Here is a 21,078-nt window from a genome sequence, read left to right as displayed (position 1 = left end):
TAGTAACTTTCTGAAACTTGCATTTCACAACTGTTTTCCTGAGATAATCTCAATTCCCTATGAAGAACTGTACCTGGAAGCACTGGGAAACGATAATCAGCAGCAAGGACATGAGATCATAGGCTTAAGATGCCCTGTTTATCTCGGTATTTGGGTAATCCCTTGGCACATGTACTCTGACTATGAAAGTTGCAACCAATGACCCCTACCCAAACAGCCTTAGTTAAGGAGCTCTCTGTTTGAGATAGATCTCTCTTCACTAAAAGGAATTGAGCATATCTTAGGATATGGAGTCAGAAATATCATACAGACAAAAATATTCTTCAAGGAGTAGGACACAATCACTGATTCTACAGGCGAGAGAGAGGTTTTCTATGGGAACCAGAAGTCGAACTCCTGGTTCTCTGCCTAATTCAGAATCTCTGTCTTCTTTCTGCCCAGTCATGGGCCTGTACAGAGTCTCTTCTCTTGTTCCTAGCCAATCTTAACAGAACTCACAAAACAGATCATTGCCTCAGGCTATGTGCATTTGAAGAGCAATAACATAAAGGGCCCAGCTACACGTGGACTCATTTTATGTCAAACTGACTCTATGGAATGACATGGCCATTTAGATCAGTAGACTTGGGAGCATCTCAAATACTAGTTTTATATCATGGGAGCAGCCTGAGCTTCACCGAGTCTGAAATTACGTCTCTTCTCTGCCTTTAACAAGGAGCAAAGCCCACCCCTCTAGGTCGGGGCATCATTTCCCACCTATGCCACAGGATTCCACGTGCCCAATGTTCTGGTTGGTTCTAACAGAGAAAAACCCTCCTCGGCCGCCTTTAGAACGCCCGGAACTACATTACCCGGAAAACAGGAGCAGAGGTGAGCCAATGAAAGGCCACGATAGAAACATTTTCGTGCGACTTGAACCCAGTGAGGCGGGACTTCCGGCGTCACCCTTGTGGCGGCCATTTTGTCTGCCATGGGTAAGGTCTGGTTCCTGGGCGCTGGGTCAGAGACTCAGGTGACGAGATAGAAAAGCTGCCACAGAAGGCGCTCTTCCGGCTGCACAGAGCGGGTTTAAGGCTCGGCGACGCCGCCCGGGGCCCCGCGCCAGGGAGCGCCGCGCCCGGCGCCTCGTCTCCCGCCGCTCCCGGCCCCGCTCCGCCCCCGAGGCCGATGGCGGCGGCCGCGCGGAGGGAGCCGGCTCAGGTGAGCGCTCGGCTCCGGGCCGCCCTGTCCGCAGCGCAGCCCGAGCTCCAGCCCTCGGGCGGGCGCTGCTCCCGGGCCTGCAGCCCAGGCCCCGGGGCCGGGCCGGGGAGGCGCTCGTGGGGCCTGTGGCTGCGGGCGGCGGCCGGGCCGAGGGGGCCGCGGGGCCGGGCAGAGGGGACACGGGGCTGCGTTGTATCCGAGGGAACAATGTGAGGGGGCGTTCCAGCCTGGACCGGCAGGGGAGGGGCTGCTCCTTCAGTCCGAGGGCCCGGGAACCGGGAGGGCTGTGAACGGAGAGGGACGCGGTGCGTGTTGGGGTTTAAAAAGTTCTCCAGGAACTGCTCGGAGAGAACGGACGAGAAGGGGTGAGGAGGCCGGGGAGGCGCAGGGAGCGGAGTCCTGGTCCGAGGGCGCAGAGCTGGTCCGAGGCGGCTCTGAGGACTGAGGCCCGGAGGCCAGTGAGTGAAGCCGAGGTCACCGGGTCGCAGGGCGGGGCGAGGTCCAGACGTGGTGGCCTGCCTCTCCCCACAGGTTCTGGGACAGGAAAAAGCACTTACGGAACCTGCACAGGGAAGGAGAGGGTGTCCCAGACCCTCAGTGGTACTAACACCAGCCGTGTGGAGTCCGTGATTGTGGCGTCTTGAGACTCTTCACTTGCTGCATTCACAGCTCTCGGGTGCGGGGACCCTGAAGATACCCCCAAGCCCTGTGTCCTGAGTGCAGGCCGAGGGTCATAGAAGTGTTCCGATTTCTGACCACCAGGATAAACAGATGTAGAATGTTATCCCAGGGACAGGTATCAGTGGGTACAAATGCTTGGAGGTGTGACTGAGCAAGAGACGGGACAGCAGGTCTCCATTCTTTCTGTGAAGAACAAAGAGGTGGGGGTGGGCGGTTCAGTAATGAAGCCGTAATGTGGTTGCTTGAGAACTTGGGTGTCTATCATGGATACAGTGAGAGGTCTGGATAAGAGGAGGTAGGTGGTCTACCCAGGTCTTAGGAGGCTCCGTCTGGTGCAGAGAAGAGCACAGACTGGGTTAATGGAGGAGGCAGAGAGCCCAGGAAGAGGCTACTGCTGTAATCCCAGTATGGATGGACCAGGGTTGTGGCGATGCAGGTGAGAGAAAAGTTTGGATTCTAGGTCCATTTTTGAAAAAAGGCCAAGTTGATTTCTGAATGTTGTAGTTGAGGGAGGGCCAGCCCTGGTCGTCCAGCCATTAAGATTTGGCATCTCACTGCTGCAGCCTCTGTTTATTTCCCTGTCGGGGAGCCACACTGTGTTTCTGTCATATGTCATGCTGTGGCAGCTGCTTGTCGGTGTGATGCTGAAAGCTAGGCCACCAGTATGTCAAATACCAACAGTCATCCAAGGTGGACAGGTTACAGCAGAGCTTCCAGATTGTGACACAATAAGGAAGAAGGACCTGGCCACATGTTCCTGAGAAACTTGGCCATGAAAACCCCATGAATAGCAGCGGAGTATTGTCTGATACTGCACAGGAAGAAGAGAAGGTGACTTAAAAAAGACTGGGCAGTGTTCTGCTCTGCTTTGCAGGTGTTGCTGGGAGTCTGAATCAACTTGACAATGGTAACAGTAACAAAGTTGAGGGAGAAGTTAGGGATGACGCCTGGGTTTGGGGTTGTAGCTCCTGAAGGGATGGGAGCTCCATCAAGTGGGATGTGGAAGTTGTCAGTAGGTTTATTTTCCTTGGGAATATCAGAGGTTTTATTCAGGCCGTGTTAAGAGTCTGAGATGTTTCAGAGAACAGTGAGTGGAGGTGTCAAGTGGGCATCGGGAGACCCAGGTCTGGAAATCTGGGGAGGGGTTCAGGATGGAGACTCTCAAATGGCTATTGTGGCTCTTGTGAGGACTCTGGTGAGCTGTGGATCACATTTATGAAGTGGAATGCAGGATAGAGTGATAATGCTGCTGGTGAGTCAGAAAGACCCCATGCTGAGGAACGATTTTCTTGCTTAGCATCTGGTTGAGGTTCCTGAGTATGAGAAACACAGGTGAGGGAGGGCCGTGGCCATGGAAAGGTGTGGGAGAGAGCATGATCTGGCAAGTGGCCAAGGCTTCCATGGGATGAGTGGGTGGGAGATGACTTCAGAGGCAGAGGAGTAAATGAGACAAGTTCACAGTGAGGCTGGGGCTCCTGCAAATTCACTACTGTTCACATTCTCCAGAATTGTGTGTTGAGCCCTGTTGGGGTCTGGGGTGTTCGAGTCTTGCTGGTGGGTAAGATCTGGGTTGAATGTAGTCATTTGTGAGAGTCACTATGCCTGGCAGGGAGACTGTAAGGACTGAGGTTTTAAGCAAGATTGAGTGAGGAGAGAGGCGGATTGTGGCTGCTGAGGGGACAGAAAGTGCATCACAGAAGTGGAGGAGGGTCATGGGTATCTGAAATTCACATGTGGTTCTTGATGGCTGATCTTGAAGCAAGGATCAGAGGCAGGTGGGGAGGCCTTCAAAGCAGTATCTGGGGCTTTCCCTGGCTGTGGGATCCATCAGAGGACTGGGAAGGTGCTGGATTGTGTTTGAGTTTGTGAAGCGCTCTCTGGGTGCCATGTGTCGCGTCCATGGGTGAGTGCAGGGAGATAGATGCCTGTATTGTAGGGCAGAGAGGTGGCAGAGCTGTGGGGACTGAAGATGTGAGAGAGGTGGTGTCTGCAGAATGATTTGCGTTTACTTAGACGTTGTGAGCTGAGAGCCCCAAGGCCCTAGTGGTGGCTCTTTAGGGGTGAAGCATGAGCCCACACTGAGGTGTTTCTTGGGAGATGCAGGAAAATTGTTTGACAGGAGGCATGGGGCCCTGCCCACCGGCCCAGAGCTTGGGCGGCATCTGTGTCCCCCTGCCTGTTATTGCTGAGGGCTGGGCACAGTCATGAATGGGAACTTGAGGAGAGAGCGGGTGTCAGTGGCAGCAGGGCCTGGTCTCTCCTCTGAGGTGGGGAGCTCTGGAGGGAGGAGTGTGGAGTAGATGTGTGAGGTGAGGGCCTGTGGGTTCTAAGAGGGAGAAAGTTCATGGTTTCCTCTGTCCCCATCTTGACAGGACAGTATGACCTTTGAAGACATTGCCATGTACTTCTCCTGGGAGGAGTGGAGGCTCCTTGATGAAGCTCAGAGGCACTTATACCTCGATGTGATGCTGGAGAACTTTGCACTCATATCCTCACTAGGTAAGGCCCTCTCTCTTCCCGTGACCTGGACTAAGCTCTATCCCACCTCACCCCCCTTTCCCTGGGGATTGCTTTGTTCTTCTCACATGTTGACAGTGGGCACTGCTTTCTTCCTCAGCTTTCTGGGTGGTGCTGTGTTGCTAGGGCTGGGTGTGTGCACCGCCCTCTTCTCTTCCCTGCAGCCCCAGTACCCTCTGTACTGAGTCTCACAGGGAAGGATTCCAGGTCAGTAGTCTTGCCATGAGGCTGGTGGATGGCACCTTGCTTGCCTTCTCCCTGGCCAGGTGAATATGTTTGGATCTATGACACTTCTGTATCCCAGGCTTTGATGGCTTCTTTTAGCTGACATTTCCTTGTGCCTGCCTCTGTGTGGAATTGCAGGCCTTGTCATATGTTTGCTACTTACCTGGATCGTGGCCTGTTTTTCAAGACTGTCTTGCACGGTTTGTAGTGTTTAGATCTCTTTCCTTTTGTTCCAGCTTTGTTCTATTAAATATTACACATTTAATGTGTACAATGTGATGATTTCATTATACATTATGAAATAATTATGTAATCAAGTTAATGAACACCCCATCACCTCGTATTCTCTTTAAGGTGAGAACACTTAAGATAAACTCTTCCAGTAAACTTCAAGTGTAAAATACAGTATTTTAAACTGTAGTCACCATGTTATACATTAGATCCTCAGTAGTTATTCATCTTATAGCTGAAAGTTTGTACCTTTTTACCAACAACTCCCCATTTTAACCTCTCCTCAGCCCCTAGCATTCTATGCTCTATGAGTTGAACATTTTTGCTTGTGTGTTTGTTTAGATTCCCCATATAAGTGATTTGTCTTTCTCTGACTGGCTTATTTCACTTAGCATAATGCCTTCCAGATTCATCCATAGTGTCATATGGCAGGATTTCTTTCACTTTTAAGGCTGAACAATATTCCAGGTGTGTGTACATCACACTTTTTTTATCCCTTCATTCATTTATGGACGCTGATATGTTTCCATATCTTGTGTATTGTGAATAATGCTGCAGCAAAAATGAGAGGGCAGATTATCTCTCCCACATTCTGATTTCATTTCCTTTCGGATGTGTATCAACAAATGCGATTACTAAATCGTATGGTAGTTCTCTTGAATTTTTTTGAGGATCTTCCATACTCTTTTTCATACTGGCCGTACCATTTTTAAAGATTTTATTTTTCCTTTTTTGCCCCAAAGCCCCCCGGTACATAGTTGTATATTTTTAGTTGTGGGTCCTTCTAGTTGTGGCATGTGGGATGCTGCCTCAGCATGGCTTGATGATCGGTGCCATGTCCGCTCCCAGGATCTGAACTGGCAAAACCCTGGGCCACTGAAGCAGAGCGCACAAATTTAACCACTCAGCCAAGAGTCCAACCCTCTCCTTCATTTTGAAGGACAGCTTTGGTGGATAGAGCATTCTTCCTTAAAGTTTTTTTCCTTCAGTATTTTGAATTTCTCATTTCACTCTGTCCTGGTCATCCCAGTTTCTATTGAGAAATCCACTTACAGCCTCATGGGGGTTCACGTGTATGAGTTTCTTTCTCTTGCTGCTTTCAAAATTGTCTTTGATTTTTGAAAGTTTTATTATAATGTGCCTCAGTGGAGATCTCTTTGGATTGAATCTCTGAGGGCATTTATGAGTATCATGTACCTGGATGTCCACCTCCCTCTCCTGATTTGGGAAGTTTTCAGCCATTATTTATTTAAATAAGCTTTCTGCCCCTTTCTCCCTCACTTGTGCTTGTGGCATTCCCATAATACGAATATTATTTCCTTTGATGGTATCCCATAATTTACATACACAGTGTTTTTTCTCTGACTGGATGACTTGAAATGACCTGATTCTCAGTCACACACTTTTCACCTGCTTGTTTAGGTTGGTTGTTGATGTTCCCTATTGCATTTTTCATTTCATTCATTGTATTCTTCAGCTTCAGAATTTCTGTTTAATTTTTTTCTCTCTATATCCAAACTCCTTGATTTGTTCATGTATATTTTCCTGATTTCAGTGAGTTGTCCATCTGTGTTTTCTTAGATCTGGCTAAGCTTCCTTAAAACAATTGCTTTGAATTTTTTGTCTAGCAGTTTGTGGATCTGTGTTTCTTTGGGTTCACTTGCTGAAAACTTACTGTGCTCCATTGGTGATGTCATGTTTCCTGGGTTTTTCATGTTCCTTATGGACTCTTGGTGATTTCTCCACATTTGATGGATCAGTCACCATTTCGAAACTTTATGGACTGGTTTTGGTGGGGAAAGACCTTTATTTTGGTTTGCTTGCGAGGTCACCAGCTGGGTGGAATGTGGCGGTTTTGGCTCTGGGGAGGGACTAGCCATGTAATCACCGTGGAGCTTTGTCAGCAGGGGTCAGGGGTAACAAAGATTGTAGGGATTCTCAATAGCAAGGCCACAAGTTGAACTCACAGGTATCTGGACCTGCTGAGGCTGGGGAGAGTGTGATGTCCCCAGATCTGTGTTCAGATCATCCCAGGAATGTTTCCCATGTAACCAATGTTTTGTTGTCATTGCAGTGTCACACCCCCTTTCTACTTTTCCTTCCTTGTGGTTGATACGTTGTCTTCTAGTCAGTTCTTCTACTTGTTCTTTCTACTCTTACTTCCAGCCTGGGGAGAATCTCCATATCTCCAGACTTGATATCTCACCCATTTCTCTCATAGCTCTTCCTCTATTGCTCTACAGCATTGATCCACATGTGCCATGAAGTGTGCATGCACCCTTACATTGGCCTTGAACAGCAGCTGCTGTCTTGTAATTATTTTTTCCTAGGTTTGGACACGTGCTTCTGTACAACCTCACGTCACCAGCAGTAAAGGTCCTGCAGGAATCCTTTGAGAGATGAACAAGTTTTAAAATATGCCTGTCTTTCTGTCACACCCTATCCTTGTGTCCATCCCTGTTGAGTTCTCCACCATTCTTTTGCCTTAGGGGCCCAGTAATGTCCAGTAGCCACTTCCACAGTTGGATTCCAACTCCTTTGTCCAGAAAAGCATTCCATAGACCCCTTCATAGACGTGACAGATGCACATTTGTGATGGGGTTTCGCCCTCCCTCTAAAATTAACATGTAGTTCACCAGGGTTTCTTTGCGTTCAGGTTACTGGAGTGGAGCAGAAGATGTGGAGTCCCCCTTTGAACACAGCATTCCTGTACGTGTGTTACAGGCCAGCACTCCCAAGACATCTTCGACTTCCCAGAAGATCCACCCCTGTGAGTCATGTAGTCTGGTCTTTAGAGATATTTTCCACTTGGCTGAGCGCCAAGGAACACAACACAGCCAGAAAGTGTTTGGGTGTGGGGTGTGTACAAAACTATTTTATTTCAGTGCAAATCTCCAAAAACACCAGAAGCAGCACATGGGAGATATACCCTTTAGAAGCAGTGTGGACAGGGCTTCCCTTATGAAGAGCTGCAGATTCCCTATGTCAGGGAAGACCTTTATCCATGAGGAAGTTGAGAAGGACTTCCTGGACAGCTCTGGATATCTCCAGGAACAGGCCACTCACACCATGGAGAAGCCAAACAAAATCACCCAGTGCGGGGATACTTTACAAAGCAGAAAAAGTCATGACACCTGGGAAGAATGCAAGAAACCCTTCAGCCCCAAAAACACACTTGTTCAGGACCAGGGGGTCCATACTAGAAGACACTGTTACATGTGCCGTGAATGTGGGAAAATATTTAGGTACAAATCCTCATTTGTTGTTCACCGGAGAGTCCACACTGGAAGAAGGCTTCATGTGTGTGGAGAATGTGGCAAGTCTTTTAGGCAAAGCTCAACCTTCAGTCAGCATCAAAAAATTCATTCTGGAGCAAGGCAGTGCAAGTGCAGCAAATGTGGACGATCCTTTAACCAAAAATCTCTCCTTATTTATCCCTGGAGAACTCACACTGGAGAAAATTATTACTTGTGCAGTGAATGTGCACAGTCTTTTAGCCATAGATCCACCCTTATTCGACAACAAACAGTTCACACTGGAGAAAGGCGTTATCAGTGCACACAGTGTAGGAAATCTTTTAGAAGAAAATTTTACCTTATTGTACACTGGAGAGTTCACACTGGAAAATGGCCTTATGAATGCAGTGAATGTGGGAAATCTTTCACCAATAGCTCAGTACTCTTTCTCCACCGGAGAGTACATACAGGACAGAGGCCTTTTCAGTGCAGTAAATGTGGGAAATCTTTTAGCAATACTTCAATACTCATTCTACATCGGAGAGTACATACAGGAAAAAGGCCTTATGAGTGCAGTGAATGTTGGAAATCTTTTAGCCACCCATCTTACCTCACTCAACACCAGAGAATACATAGTGTAAAAAGGTCTTATATGTGTAATGAATGTGGGAAATCTTTTATCTCTCGCCCTGGCCTCCGTTATCATCAGAGAGTTCACAATGGATCAAGGCCTTATGAGTGTAGTGAATGTGGGAAGTGTTTTACCTCTCGCCCTGGCCTCCGTTATCATCAGAGAGTTCATGCTGGGAAAAGACCTTATGAGTGCAGTGAATGTGGAAAGTGTTTTATCTCTAGCTCCCAACTCCATTATCATCAGAGAGTTCACACTGGAGAAAGACCTTATCAGTGTAGTGAATGTGGTGAATGTTTCATCTCTAGCTCCAAACTCCATTATCATCAGATAGTTCACACTGGAGAAAGGCCTTATCAGTGCAGCGAATGTGGAAAATCTTTTTCATCTGGTTCCAACCTTAGTAATCACCAGAGAGTTCACACAGGAGAAAGGCCTTATGAGTGTGGTGAATGTGGGAAATCGTTTATCCAAAGATACCACCTTGTTATACACCAGAGAGTTCACACAGGAGAGAGGCCTTATGAGTGCAGTGAATGTGGGAAATCTTTTTCATCTGGTTCCAACCTCAGTAATCACCAGAGAGTTCACACAGGAGAAAGACCTTATGAGTGCAATGAATGTGGGAAATCCTTTATCCAAAGATATCACCTTCTTATACACCAGCGAGTTCACACAGGAGAAAGGCCTTATGAGTGCAGTGAATGTGGGAAATCTTTCACCACTAGGAGGACTCTCCGTTATCATCAGGAAGTTCACACTGGAGAAAGGCCTTTTGAGTGCAGTGAATGTGGGAAATCTTTTACCTCTAGTTCTACCCTCCGTGATCATCAAAGAGTTCACACAAGCAAAAGGCCATATGTATGCACTGAATGTGGGAAATCTTTTAGAGGAAATTCTTACCTTATTGAACACTGGAGAGTTCACACTGGAGAAAAGCCTTATACATGTAGTGTATGTGGGAAATCTTTTTCGTCTAGCTCTGGCCTTCGTTATCATCAGAGTGTTCACACCGGGTCAAGGCCTTATGAGTGTAGTGAATGTGAGAAATCTTTTCCCAAGAGCTCAGCACTCATTCAGCATCAGAGAGTTCACACAGGAGAAAGGCCTTATGAGTGTGGTGAATGTGGGAAATCCTTTAGGCAAATCTCTGCACTCCGTCAACATCAGAGAATTCACACTGGAGAAAGGCCTTATGAGTGCAGTGAATGTGGGAAATCTTTTACCCAAAGCTCTGCACTCCGTCAACATCAGAGACTTCACATTGGACCAAAGTCTTATGAGTGATGCCACTGTGGGAAACTCTTTAGCTAAAGCTCTGTGTTCCTTCAATATTAATAGTTCACATTGCATCAAGGTTTTTTGAGTGCAGTGAATGTAGGAGATCCTTTACCCAAAGAATTGCCCTTATTGTACACTGGTGAACTCACAAAGGAGAAAAACTTTATTAGTGCAGTGAATGTGCAAAATCCTCTACCTCTAGCTCCGCCCTGCATTATCATCACAAACTTACAGAAGGCCTTGTGAGTGCAGTAAATGTGAGAAGTCTTACCTCTAGCTCTGCCCTCTATTGTCATCAGAATTTTCACACAGGAGAAAAGCCTTTTGAATGCAGTGAATTGGGAAATCCTTTAGGGATAGTTCCCAGTTGAATCAATACCAGAGAATTCACACTGGAGAAAAGCCTTATGAGTGTAGTCATTGTGGGAAATCTTTTACCTCTAGTTCCACCCTCCAATGTCTTCAGAGAATTCACAAGAGAAAGGCCTTATGAGTCCGGGGAATGTGAGAATTCCTTCGTCCAAAGGATTTACGTCATTAGACATCATACTGTTCGCATTGGAAAAAGGCCTTAGATGTACAAGGGAATGTGCAATTTCTTTGTTCAATGTAATCATACTAGAAGAAACCTTGAGGAGTCACCTGTCTGGATTCGATCTCTTACATCCACTTGTCCACAGTGGGGTGATTCCACATAGTTTCAGTTATGTGGGAAGCATGTGTAGCTATGTTGCACTTTATAACTTGCTCAGGGCTCTTTCAAGATTTATGTCACTGCCATTTTCTATTGTTGAAGCCATTTCATCTCTACCACCTGGCAGGTCCACTCAGTGTGCATCAGTCACCACCCCACTGTGCTCAGGGAAGCTGACCTCTGTTCTCTCGTGTCTTGAAGTAAATCAGGAGTAGCCTGAGCCCTTAGGGGTCTGTATTCTGTTCTTTCTAACTAGTTTGGGCAAGGACCTGAGCCAGTGTTGATCTAGACAATATCAAATGAGTTTGGCTGGCAACTTGCAGAGGACAACTGTTTTCAGAAATGTGTTGTTCTCACATTGATGAATTTTTCCAGCTTCCAAGTCGCTAAGCCAAAGTGTGCTGCACGTTGCTTTGGTTTGTATAATATGAATGCCTTGCTCATTAAGTCCTTTTTCATTTAGGGTGTCCTGTTTACTGTGTGGGGTATTTTATAAACAGGTTTGGGCTCCAAAAGTGTGAAGGGCGCACAATTTTTATAGTGGTCTCAAACTTTCTGTGCCTCAAGAGTATGTAGTATAATGGCAAAAAAGAACTCGCCAGTTTGGGCAAAATTTGCATTGCTGCCAACAAACCAGGAACCATTACAGGGCTTTGTGGTCATCATTGGAAGCCTGGATGCTATGAGTTTTAGGAGATTCAGATCATCCTGAGGAAGAATCAGATGTGACAATCTCACGTTCTTCTTGGAGCAGCATGAATGTTTTCCACTATTCACTGGGGATTTCAGCATTGTTGACTTTCTTCCCCAGGTCCTGCAAAGAACCATGTCCCCTGATGTCCCCAATTCCATGGGTGGCAGTCAGTGGTTGTAAGACCACTGGGGTCAGGGGAAACCATAAGTGCTACTGAAATTACACTGGATTAGTAGGGATTTGAGGAGACTGCAGCCAACTAGATGGAATGTGCCTCCTCTAAAAGTGCATCCAGAAATGTTTCTGTGACAGTGACTGTGCAGGCTCAGTTTGTACACAAATCTCAGGACCTCCAGGTTTGTTTATCTTGTGTAGCTGCAGTCATTATCAGAGAAAATAATCAAAAGATCTTGGAGATTCCTGTAGTCTCTGAGTGATGTTCACCTCAAGGCCATTGCTGCACAGGCAGGAAAAGAAAGAGAATTGTAGTCCAGAGATGTGACCTAGCCGGCATTCTTGTGGACTCCAATGGAAATATCCTTTGTTACTAGCCAGTATTTGCTGCCACTGAGGCAAGAGTGACTCCCAGAGAACATGAGAAGAAAGATGATGGAGTGAATATAGGATTGCCAAGCCTGTTTTCCAAAAAGAACAGGCAATAAAGAATTTTTTATCTTGAACCATTTTAAGTTTTATTAAGGTATAGTTTACATGTAATAAATTGCACGTACTTAATGTATAGTATTTAATAAGTTTTGACATACATATGAACCTGTGATAACATCATCAGTCATGGTAATGACCATATCTGTCACTGTGTATTTGCCTCATATACTTCAGTCTCTTTCCCTGTCCTTCACTGCCCTCCAAATAACCATTGATTTACTTTCGCTTATTATAGGTACCTTTGCATTTTCTGGAATGTGTGTCATTGGAATCATTAAATCTTTACATTTTTTTTTCTGATTTCTTTTATGTTGCATAATTACTTTGAGATTCATCAATAATATAAGTAGCTCAACTTTCTTTGTCTTTTTTTTGCTATCTTTGGATATACAACTATTAGTTTATCCATTCATCTCTTAATGGACATTTAGATTGTTACCAGTGTTTTGACTGTTGTAAATAAAGCCTGTACAAGCGTGAACAATACTTTATATGGATATATGTTTCGTTTGTCTTTTGTCAATAACTTAGGGTGTAATGTTTGACACTCAGAATATAGGTGTTAACTTTTGAAGAAACTAACAAATTGTGATCTAAAATGATTGTACCTTTTTTCATTCTTACCAGCAGGGTATGAGAGTTCCATTTCTCCACATTGTAGCAAATACGTGGCTTGGCTTATTTTTAATTTAGCGCTTTTAATTGGTTTTGTAGTGCTGTCTCACTTTGTTTTAATTGCATTTCCCTAAGGATTCCTGATGAGCAGTTTTTCAGATGTTTATTCGCTATCTGTATGTCTTTGGTAAAATATCTGCTCGTAACTTTTCTATTCTTTTGTAAACTTTGGCTATTTTCCTTTTCTTTCACAAACAGGATAATGAAGCAAGAAAGATGTATATTGGAATTTCACTCATTCTTGAATACATGAGTGACTTCTTTGCTTAGTGGGTTAATTGTTTTCAATACTGAAAGAATATATCTTAATTTTTTTCAAATTTTTGGTGCTATGAACAATGTAATGGACACGTATACCATATACTTTTAAGATTAATCTGCATTATTAACATCATTCCTCTGTTTCTTAAGTCCAGACGTTCTGTAATACAGTAATGTCTTGCCTTGTAGCGTTTTCTCATTTTCCTGTAATTGGTGGGTTGCAGCAGATTGGGGACAAGTTGGCATCAGGATGGCCTGATGGGGAGGGAAAGCCCAGTGGGCAGGGAAAAAGGAGGTGGTGATCAGACTCCCCAAGTGGCTGGAGTTTGAATCTCAGGTTCCTGACCACCACTAGAGCTCACAGTGACTCTCCTTTAGGCCTCAGTTTCTTCCTGTATAAAATGAGGATTAGGGATGACCCTGCCCCTGGACCATTGGAAGAGGTGAAGAGCTCAGGCACCCATTCTTCATTGCACAGCAGCTGCACCTGTGACCTACACCTGCATGCAGTGACAATCCGAGGGAAAGGCACCCCTCTGCCACCAGCAGGCAGGAGGGGGCTACAGGGTACTGAGGTTTCAGCGTGGGTTCCCCACCAGGGACTCTAGGTGATTTCACTAGAGCTCCTGGAGGGCAGGTCACTGACTGTGACATACAGGTGGTGATGGCATTTTCTGTTAGTTCACAACAACCTTGGGAGCTTCTTGGGTGTAATCTGAAATCAGCCCCAGTACATGGAGGACAGGGCGAGACTGAAGAAACAGGCAGACCACTCCACATTGGTAGGTGGCAGTTTTAGTGAGCAAGGGAACTTACAATGCTTGTCTTGGGTGGCTACAAGACAAGTAGTTTTCCACATCCACCTGCGAAATATTAAAAGTGTATATAGAGGGCCTAACTGGATTCAGTCACATATATTGTACAGATGGATTCAACAACACATTTCTATCTCGAGGCTGTGTCCTTGGATCAGCTTCTGGGAGTGGGGAAGGCAAGCAGAATGCACATTCCAAAGATGGGAGGGGGTGAGGAGACTTCAGTTGCCTGGAAACCACTTGCAGGTCACCTGGGTTTTGTGTCTTCTTGATGACCTCCTCCAACAAATTCTTATAACAGACTGGGGAAGGGGGAATTATTATCGTATTGCTGTGGAAAACTAGTATCAGAGAAATGAAGTGGGTTCTCCAGGTTCACACAGATGACAAGTGTCAGATTCAAGAGGCTGGATTCATACCCCTGAGTCTTATGTCCAGAGCTGAGTAGGTTAATCCCTCTACCTCAGCATGTGAAGCACTCAGCTGAGGGCGGACACATGGTGAGGACCAAGGCTCAGCTGCTGCTACTGTTTTCATTGTTGCAATTATTGTCATGATCATTTCCCCTCATTCTTCTGATGTCCCGGAGTGTTTACTTCTGCCCCCAAATTCTCAAGGGAACGCCAGTGATGGTGTTTCTCCAGTGGCTTCACCCATGGGAGGCTTTTCTTTCAGCCACGATTATGTTATGATCAAAGGCCACGTCCTCCTTCCCTTTGGGCCCAGCACAGAGCTCAGGCATTCTGTATGTGTAGGTGATACTGGAGACCTGTGGGCTCCTGGTCTCACTGGGTAAGGACTCCCCTCTTCATGCGGGGATCCACAGCTTCCTTGATTCTGCCCTCAATACAGGCTTGGCTAGTCGAGAAGAACAATGGAGCTCACCTTGTCTCCTCCCTCTAGCTCTCACCGTGTTCTAGACCCAGTCTCACTATGTCTGAATCAGGGATCTTTGGGTAGAAACATTGTCTTTCTAAACACGAACCCTCACCCCAGTGCCCAGCACATTTGGGTCTCGTTGAGGCCCTCAAGTGTAGTGCTTACACGCTGTCTGGTGTTCCTAAGCACAAGGCTGTGATGTGCCTTAGAAAGAACATGGGTGTGTTAGATAAGCTTTGTTCGGGCATGAGTTACAGTGCTTCGGCTGCAAGTCCTGTGTTAATCAATGCAGCAAATAAGGTGTGTTTAAATAGACATATACATGAAACGATGTTATGTATTGATCACTTGACAAAAATGTTATAACCAGAGGCTCTCAGGAAACTAAACATGTATCTCCTCTAGGAGCAATGGTTTTGTGTGCACAAATTCAGTACTACAAACACTGAATTAGTGCATACAAAACCACTGCTTTAGAAATCATAACTACCATGAATAAGAGTGGCTTTAGAAAACATAGCTACTGTGAATAATGAGAAGCAACTGTACTTGAGTAAAGCTGTTAAAAAAGCAAAGGCGATTTTCAACATTTGTGTCTTCCCAATTATTTCGCCATGCTTTGCTATTGCGCATGTTCTTGAGGTTATTTATGACTGCTGAATCCGTCTGTTGGAACAGAATGCAATGTTGTGCTACTGCACATCTCCTCCTCCCAACTCCACTTTCACTGATGTCATCTTGGAAGCTTGAAATTGGCCATGGAGGGAGCGTGTACACCAGGGAAGCTGACAATCACTACAAACCAGGGCTGGCTTGTTTCACTGAATGTGTAGGCTTTAGAAATTGATGAACACTGTGTTAAGAAAGCAGATTATCCTAAAAAGTGTATAATGTCTATGGCTGTTACATTATGAATAGCACAAAACATTGAGGATATATCCTTCAGTACTCAAAAACAATTATATACTGCTCAGTGTTCCCTCGAAATTCACATATGAAGCCTTAACCCCACTGTGACAGTACTTGGAGTTAGTGCATTTAAAGAGATAATTAAAGTTAAATGAGACCATAAGGGTGAGGTTTTAATACAGTATAACTACTGTTTTTATAATTAAAGGAAAAGACACCAGGGAAGCAGGCACACAGAGAAAAGGCCATGTGAAGACACAGCCAGAAGGTGTCCATCCTCAAGCGAAGGAGAGCTGCCTCAGGAGAAAACCTTGATGGCATCTTGATCTTGGTCTTCTGGCTTGCAGATCAGATTCCTCTATGCATACATGTATAGAGAGAGCAAGCTCTCTGATGTCGCTTCCTTTTCTCATAAGGACACTAGTCCTGTCACATCAGGCCTCATTTAATGTTAATTACCTCCTTTTGGGCCTTATCTTCAAATATAGTCAAATTGGGCATTAGGGCTTCAAATAAGAATGGTGGGGTGGGGGGAGGGGTGAGATAATTCAGTCTACACACTGTGTTGTCTTGGGTGAAGGCCTTCACCCCGTGTGAACATTCTGATGTCTTAGGAAACTGTAGTTTGTAGGCAAAGGACTTCCTACATTCACTGCATTCATAAGGCCTTTTTCCAGTGTGAACTCTGTGATGTTCTAGGAGTAAAAAATCTGCAAGTTTCCCACACTCACTGCAATTGCCTTTCTCCAGTAGGCATTCTCTGGTGTTCAGTTAGGTTGGAAGATTGACTAAATGATTGTCCACATTCACTGCACACATAAGGACTTTCTCCAGTGTGAACTCTAATGTCTTATGAGGCTGTTCTTGGTGCTGTATAATTTGCCACATATATCACACTTGTGAGGTCTTACTCGAGTGTGAACACACTGGTGATGGAAGAGACTGGAGCTGTAGGCAAAAAATTTCCCACACTCAGTGCACTCATAAGGTCTTTCCCCGGTGTGAATTCTCTGATGTTGAAGGAACACAAATCTTATGCAAAAGAATTTCCTACATGTTTTGTATTTGTATGGCCTTTGTCCAGTATGAACTCTCCAGTGTTTTATGAGGCTGGAGGATTGATCCTTCTCCAGTGTGTGAACTCTCCAGTGTTTAATGAGGCTTTGTTTACTGCTATATAATTTGCCACAGTCATCACACTTGTGAGGTCTTGATAATTGTGAACTCTGGTTTTGGAAGAGACTAGCTGCAGGCAAAGAATTTCCCACACTCACTGCACTCATAAGGGCTTTCTCCAGTGTGAACTATCTGGTGTTTAATGAGGTCAGATCTGTGGTGAAAGGATTTCCCACATTCCCCACACTCATAAGGCTTATCTCCAATGTGAATTCTCTGGTGTGAAATGAGGCCAGATAATGTAGCTAAAGGAACTCCCACGTTTACTACACTCATGGCCTTTCTCCAGTACAAACTCTCCAATATATAATGAGGTTGGACTTTCTGCTAAATAAATTTCCACATTCATCACATTTGTGAGGTTTTACTCCAGTGAACTTTCTGGTGTTGGAAGAGGTCAACACTTTGACTAAAGGATTTCCACATTCCCCACACTCAGAAGGTTTTTCTCCAGTGTGAACTCTCCAAGGGACAGTGAGGTTACCACTTTTGCTGAAAGATTTCCCACTTCACTGCACGTCACATCTTTCTCTAGTGAAGTCTGGTGCTGAACAAGTATGTGTGGCTGAGAGTTTTTTGCAATCTCCCCAGGTGGAAAGAGTTTTTACACTGAAAGGCTGTGCCACACTCAGCTCCACAGTTTGACTTCTCTCTGTGTTAGGGGCTTGTTGGTGGAGAAACCCCAAGCTGGTCAAGATAGCTTTTGTAACCTCCTGGTAGGCAAAGGGTTTCTGTGATACATGGAATTTGCAGGCTACATGGAAAAACAAGGCTCTCCACACCCTAATTCTGAAGTGTTTCTAATGTGCTGTTTCTGGTGCTGATGAAGATTTACAGTGAAATAGAATCGTTTCTCACACGCCCAACATGTGTATAGTTTCTGCCCATGATGTGTTCTCTGGTGGTCATCCAAGCACAAAATGTTTCTCAGAACTAGGCCACACATCTCACAGGGCCTTCTGGGGAGATGGAGCAGTCTTAGGAGTCACATGCAACACTCCTTGTACAGAAACACTCTGTTCAAAAGACAAGTCCTCATCCTCCACTCTATGCAGACAACCTGAAAGCAGGGAAATGCTGATGTGCATGTGGGCATTGGTGGGAGGGGGTGACATGCACACAAATGTGTGTGTGACAAATCCAGGAATGAGTCCATGGGTTGTTTCCAGGAGCAGGGAGTTGGTTCAGAGTGAGTGTTGGGCTGCATAGTAGTATAGCCCCATAAAGATTAGGGAGGCTTCCTAAGGTGAAAGATACAACCATCAACCATGAGGTGTGACACAGGGAGGAGAGGTTTGTTTACTATTCATTCCTCTGCAAACAACATTCTGCAAGATTTTGTCTGCTGTTCCCATGTGAGCACTGTGTTGAAGGGCATATCTAGGTACCAGCACATTTGACTGCCACTTAGAAGCTGGTATTCAAGGACTGTTTAAGAATATGTGCACACCTCATGACACAACATGTAGAGATTAATGCTGGAAAGCACTGCAGATGGAACAGTGAGAAAGAAGGGTGAGACCCAGAATCCAAAGACATGAGGATTAGCCCCGGGCTGGAAGTAAGAGTAGAAATGACTAGTAGTAGAATTGACAAGTCAGCAGAGTGTCAAGAATGCAGAAGGAAAGGCAAAAATGGGGTGTGGGCTTGGTGATGGCACCAAAACACTCGTGAAACAGAATAGGCTTCTGGTATGATTTCTACACGGTCCTGACGTCATGTCTGCCTCTAGGTGCCTCTCCTCAGGGCCAGGCACCCCCTGACCCCATCTTGCTGTGGCTAAACTCATATCCGTCTTGTGAACCACCAAGGGCCCTCCACACCCCCAAGATGAGCAACTACATGGTACCTGGATAATCATTAAGGGAAAGAGAGGACAGATGATCAGCTAGCACTGGCCAAGAACAGCTCAGGACATGATAGCCCACATGAAAGAAGACTATTACAAAGAGAACTTGGAAGGAAGGTCTTGCAAGAGGAGCCCATGGTCCCAGTAAGTACTATGTCAATGATGGCAAATCCTGGCATGGGGAGGTACTAGGAAATGTCAACTAGAGGAAGAAAGTAGAACCTGGGGCACACAAGTGCCCTATTTCTGGACAAAGTGACCTGGCCAGGGAGAGGGTAAGCAAGGTTGGATTCATTTGGCTGACTGCAAGATGTCTGAACCTGAATCCTTCCCGGCAGGACTGTAGAGAAGCAGGTGTTGGGCCTGCTCAAGGCCAGTGCACACACCTCAGTTGTACCAACCACAGCACCTACGCAGGTAACTGGAGAAGGAAGCAGACACCTTGGTCCTGATGGGTGGAGGACACAGCTGCTCCTGGGGAAAAGGGGAACAGCAGAGACTAGCTCAGGGCACAGAGGTGGATGTGTGGGCTTTCTCTGGCCCTGACGCGGGCCCCGGGCGGTGTTGCCGAGCCTCAGACCCGCTCTGAGAAGCGGGGACAGCGCTTCCTCTGGCGCCGCCTCGGTCCCAGCACCTTGGTGTGGAAACAGCACTCAGCCTGGTCGTCTCTGGTCGGGAGAGAAGCCAAAATGACCGTCCGCAGGACGCTGGGATCTCTGCCCTCTCATTTTGCGACGCGCACGGAGATGCCTCTCTTTTGAGGCTTCATTGGCTCAACGACACCGTCGCTCGACGCCTAGATTTCTGGGTAATGTGGTTCCCACAGATCCCAGGCTGCTGGTAAGGGCGCTGCCTACCGGACTCCTGGAGAAACGGCTGAGTTCCGCCTGGAGGGGCGCCGGGAATCGGTGACTTTGGGCCAAGGGTTGTGAAGGCGCTGCTCCAGTTCTTAAAGGGCTTGTATTCAGGTGTCTTGGGAGTGTCATGGTAACTGATCACCCGCTTGTTTGTAGACAGATATCAGACACCGTGAAGCTCAGCATGCTCCCAAGAGTAAAAATATTATTTGAAATGCTCCCAATGCCCACAAATCCAAATGCACATATTCCATACCGTCATTCAGATACAATATGCGTCCACTGGAAGCGCCTAGTAAATATTATACTGCGGTTCAAATGCATGCACGCTGTAAACCTCGAATCAGTTTTATCAATCTGTATATATTCGGTCAAGGAGAGGAGGGAAAAAACTACTCCAGATAGTGTCATTACAGGGAAGATAGAGGAGATATTGGGCCACCGTGAAGCCAGGGTACAAACATGGATATTTGTTTGTGGTTCCCACATGAAACATCCCTTCTGTCTGTATAGTCAATTTGTGTCCAATTCAAGGAGCAGCATTTTAATCCATTTAGAAATGTGACATTGAGAACTGAACTCAGCACGTAAGAATTCTGTCCAAACCCCTGCACTAAGAGACTTGCCCACACTCTAGGATGCCTTCTAGCAGCATAAGCCCTAGTCTCTAGCATACCTCCATCCCCCACTTTGACCTCAGCCTCCGTTAAAATGCCAGACTGAGAAAGCTCAAGGCTACCAGGAGAAGTTACTATTTGTTCTAGCTAAACCTGATGATTGACCTCTTTTTTCTTTGAGCCTTTACTATGAAGGACTTAAAATTGTAAATATGTATCTCTTGCACTTCAAAAGTGTCTTTCTCAAGGACTTGAGAGCTGTTCCTTTGAAATGTAGTCGTCAGGAAGGATAAGGCCTCTATCTCCCAGTCTCTGTGGAAGGATAGAATCCTAACTTTCACAACTACTGGCCAGCAGACACGGCCACACTAATCACATTTACCTTGACAAACCCTTTGTAATTTTTCAGTTTTGTGACTCTGCTGAACCCCTGTTCTCCCTGCTCCCTCATTCTTTTGAAAGGCCCAATCACCTCTGCACAAATCAGAATTAAGTTCAACTCTTTGCTCTACTGTCAGTAGTTACTGAATAAAATATGTTTTTATCTCTTTAATTAATGTCTGGCTGTATTTGTCTTTGATAACATCAATCTCAAAAGGGGAACAAGGAAACAATTCTGTTTCGGTATAGGACAATGGCTGCAGTGTTCAAAGTGAAGCATATATGTCAGTGGTGCTCTGGATCCTGAAATATTGGGAATATTGTAAATCTGTGATTTTATCTCATTGCTGGGAATTGAGTATCATTTCTTTTGTGCTTACAGGGACTGATCTACATGCGGAATTTATATGATCTGTATTAGGGTTCTCCAAAGAAACAGAGCCAATAGGATATATATAAGAAGACATTTATTATACGAATTGGCCAGGCTGAGCCGGTAGCTTAGTGGTTAAGTTCACACACTCCGCTTCAGGGGCCCGGATTTGTGGGTTTGGATCCCAGGCACAGACCTGTACCACTTGTCAGCCCACGCTGTGGCGGTGT

General features: G+C 45.7%; 2 protein-coding genes across 3 annotated transcripts; both read left to right on the top strand.

Moving 5' to 3' along the window:
* Positions 1 to 960: 960 nt before the first annotated feature.
* LOC124250113 (zinc finger protein 211-like) lies at positions 961 to 20,647 on the top strand. Of its 2 annotated transcripts, XM_046681898.1 has the most exons (5): positions 961 to 1,200; positions 1,870 to 1,996; positions 4,254 to 4,380; positions 7,511 to 7,624; positions 18,504 to 20,647. In XM_046681898.1, exons 2-5 carry the CDS (start codon positions 1,979 to 1,981, stop codon positions 18,626 to 18,628), a joined length of 384 nt encoding a protein of 127 aa, XP_046537854.1. In that variant the 5' UTR covers positions 961 to 1,200; positions 1,870 to 1,978; the 3' UTR covers positions 18,629 to 20,647. The 2 variants fall into 2 exon arrangements, with proteins under 2 accessions (XP_046537854.1, XP_046537853.1); XM_046681897.1 differs by lacking the exon at positions 1,870 to 1,996.
* On the top strand, positions 7,644 to 18,497 carry LOC124250112 (zinc finger protein 345-like). The gene has a single exon (XM_046681896.1). The coding sequence runs from the start codon at positions 7,771 to 7,773 to the stop codon at positions 10,006 to 10,008; it is 2,238 nt and encodes a 745-aa protein (XP_046537852.1). The 5' UTR covers positions 7,644 to 7,770; the 3' UTR covers positions 10,009 to 18,497.
* Positions 20,648 to 21,078: the final 431 nt, after the last annotated feature.

This window comes from Equus quagga, chromosome 13 (assembly GCF_021613505.1).
Source record: "Equus quagga isolate Etosha38 chromosome 13, UCLA_HA_Equagga_1.0, whole genome shotgun sequence".
In the NCBI taxonomy this organism is placed as follows: domain Eukaryota; kingdom Metazoa; phylum Chordata; class Mammalia; order Perissodactyla; family Equidae; genus Equus; species Equus quagga.
This window is presented reverse-complemented; position numbering and strand designations above follow the sequence as displayed.

What these genes read in the sequence shown, in the direction of transcription:
- LOC124250113 (XM_046681897.1), top strand. Translation starts at nt 1,168, where the DNA reads ATGGCGGCGGCCGCGCGGAGGGAGCCGGCTCAG. An exon ending in CGCGGAGGGAGCCGGCTCAG is followed by an intron (nt 1,201 to 4,253) that starts GTGAGCGCTCGG and finishes CCATCTTGACAG; the next exon opens with GACAGTATGACCTTTGAAGA. An exon ending in TGCACTCATATCCTCACTAG is followed by an intron (nt 4,381 to 7,510) that starts GTAAGGCCCTCT and finishes CTTTGCGTTCAG; the next exon opens with GTTACTGGAGTGGAGCAGAA.
- LOC124250112 (XM_046681896.1), top strand. Translation starts at nt 7,771, where the DNA reads ATGGGAGATATACCCTTTAGAAGCAGTGTGGACAGGGCTTCCCTTATG.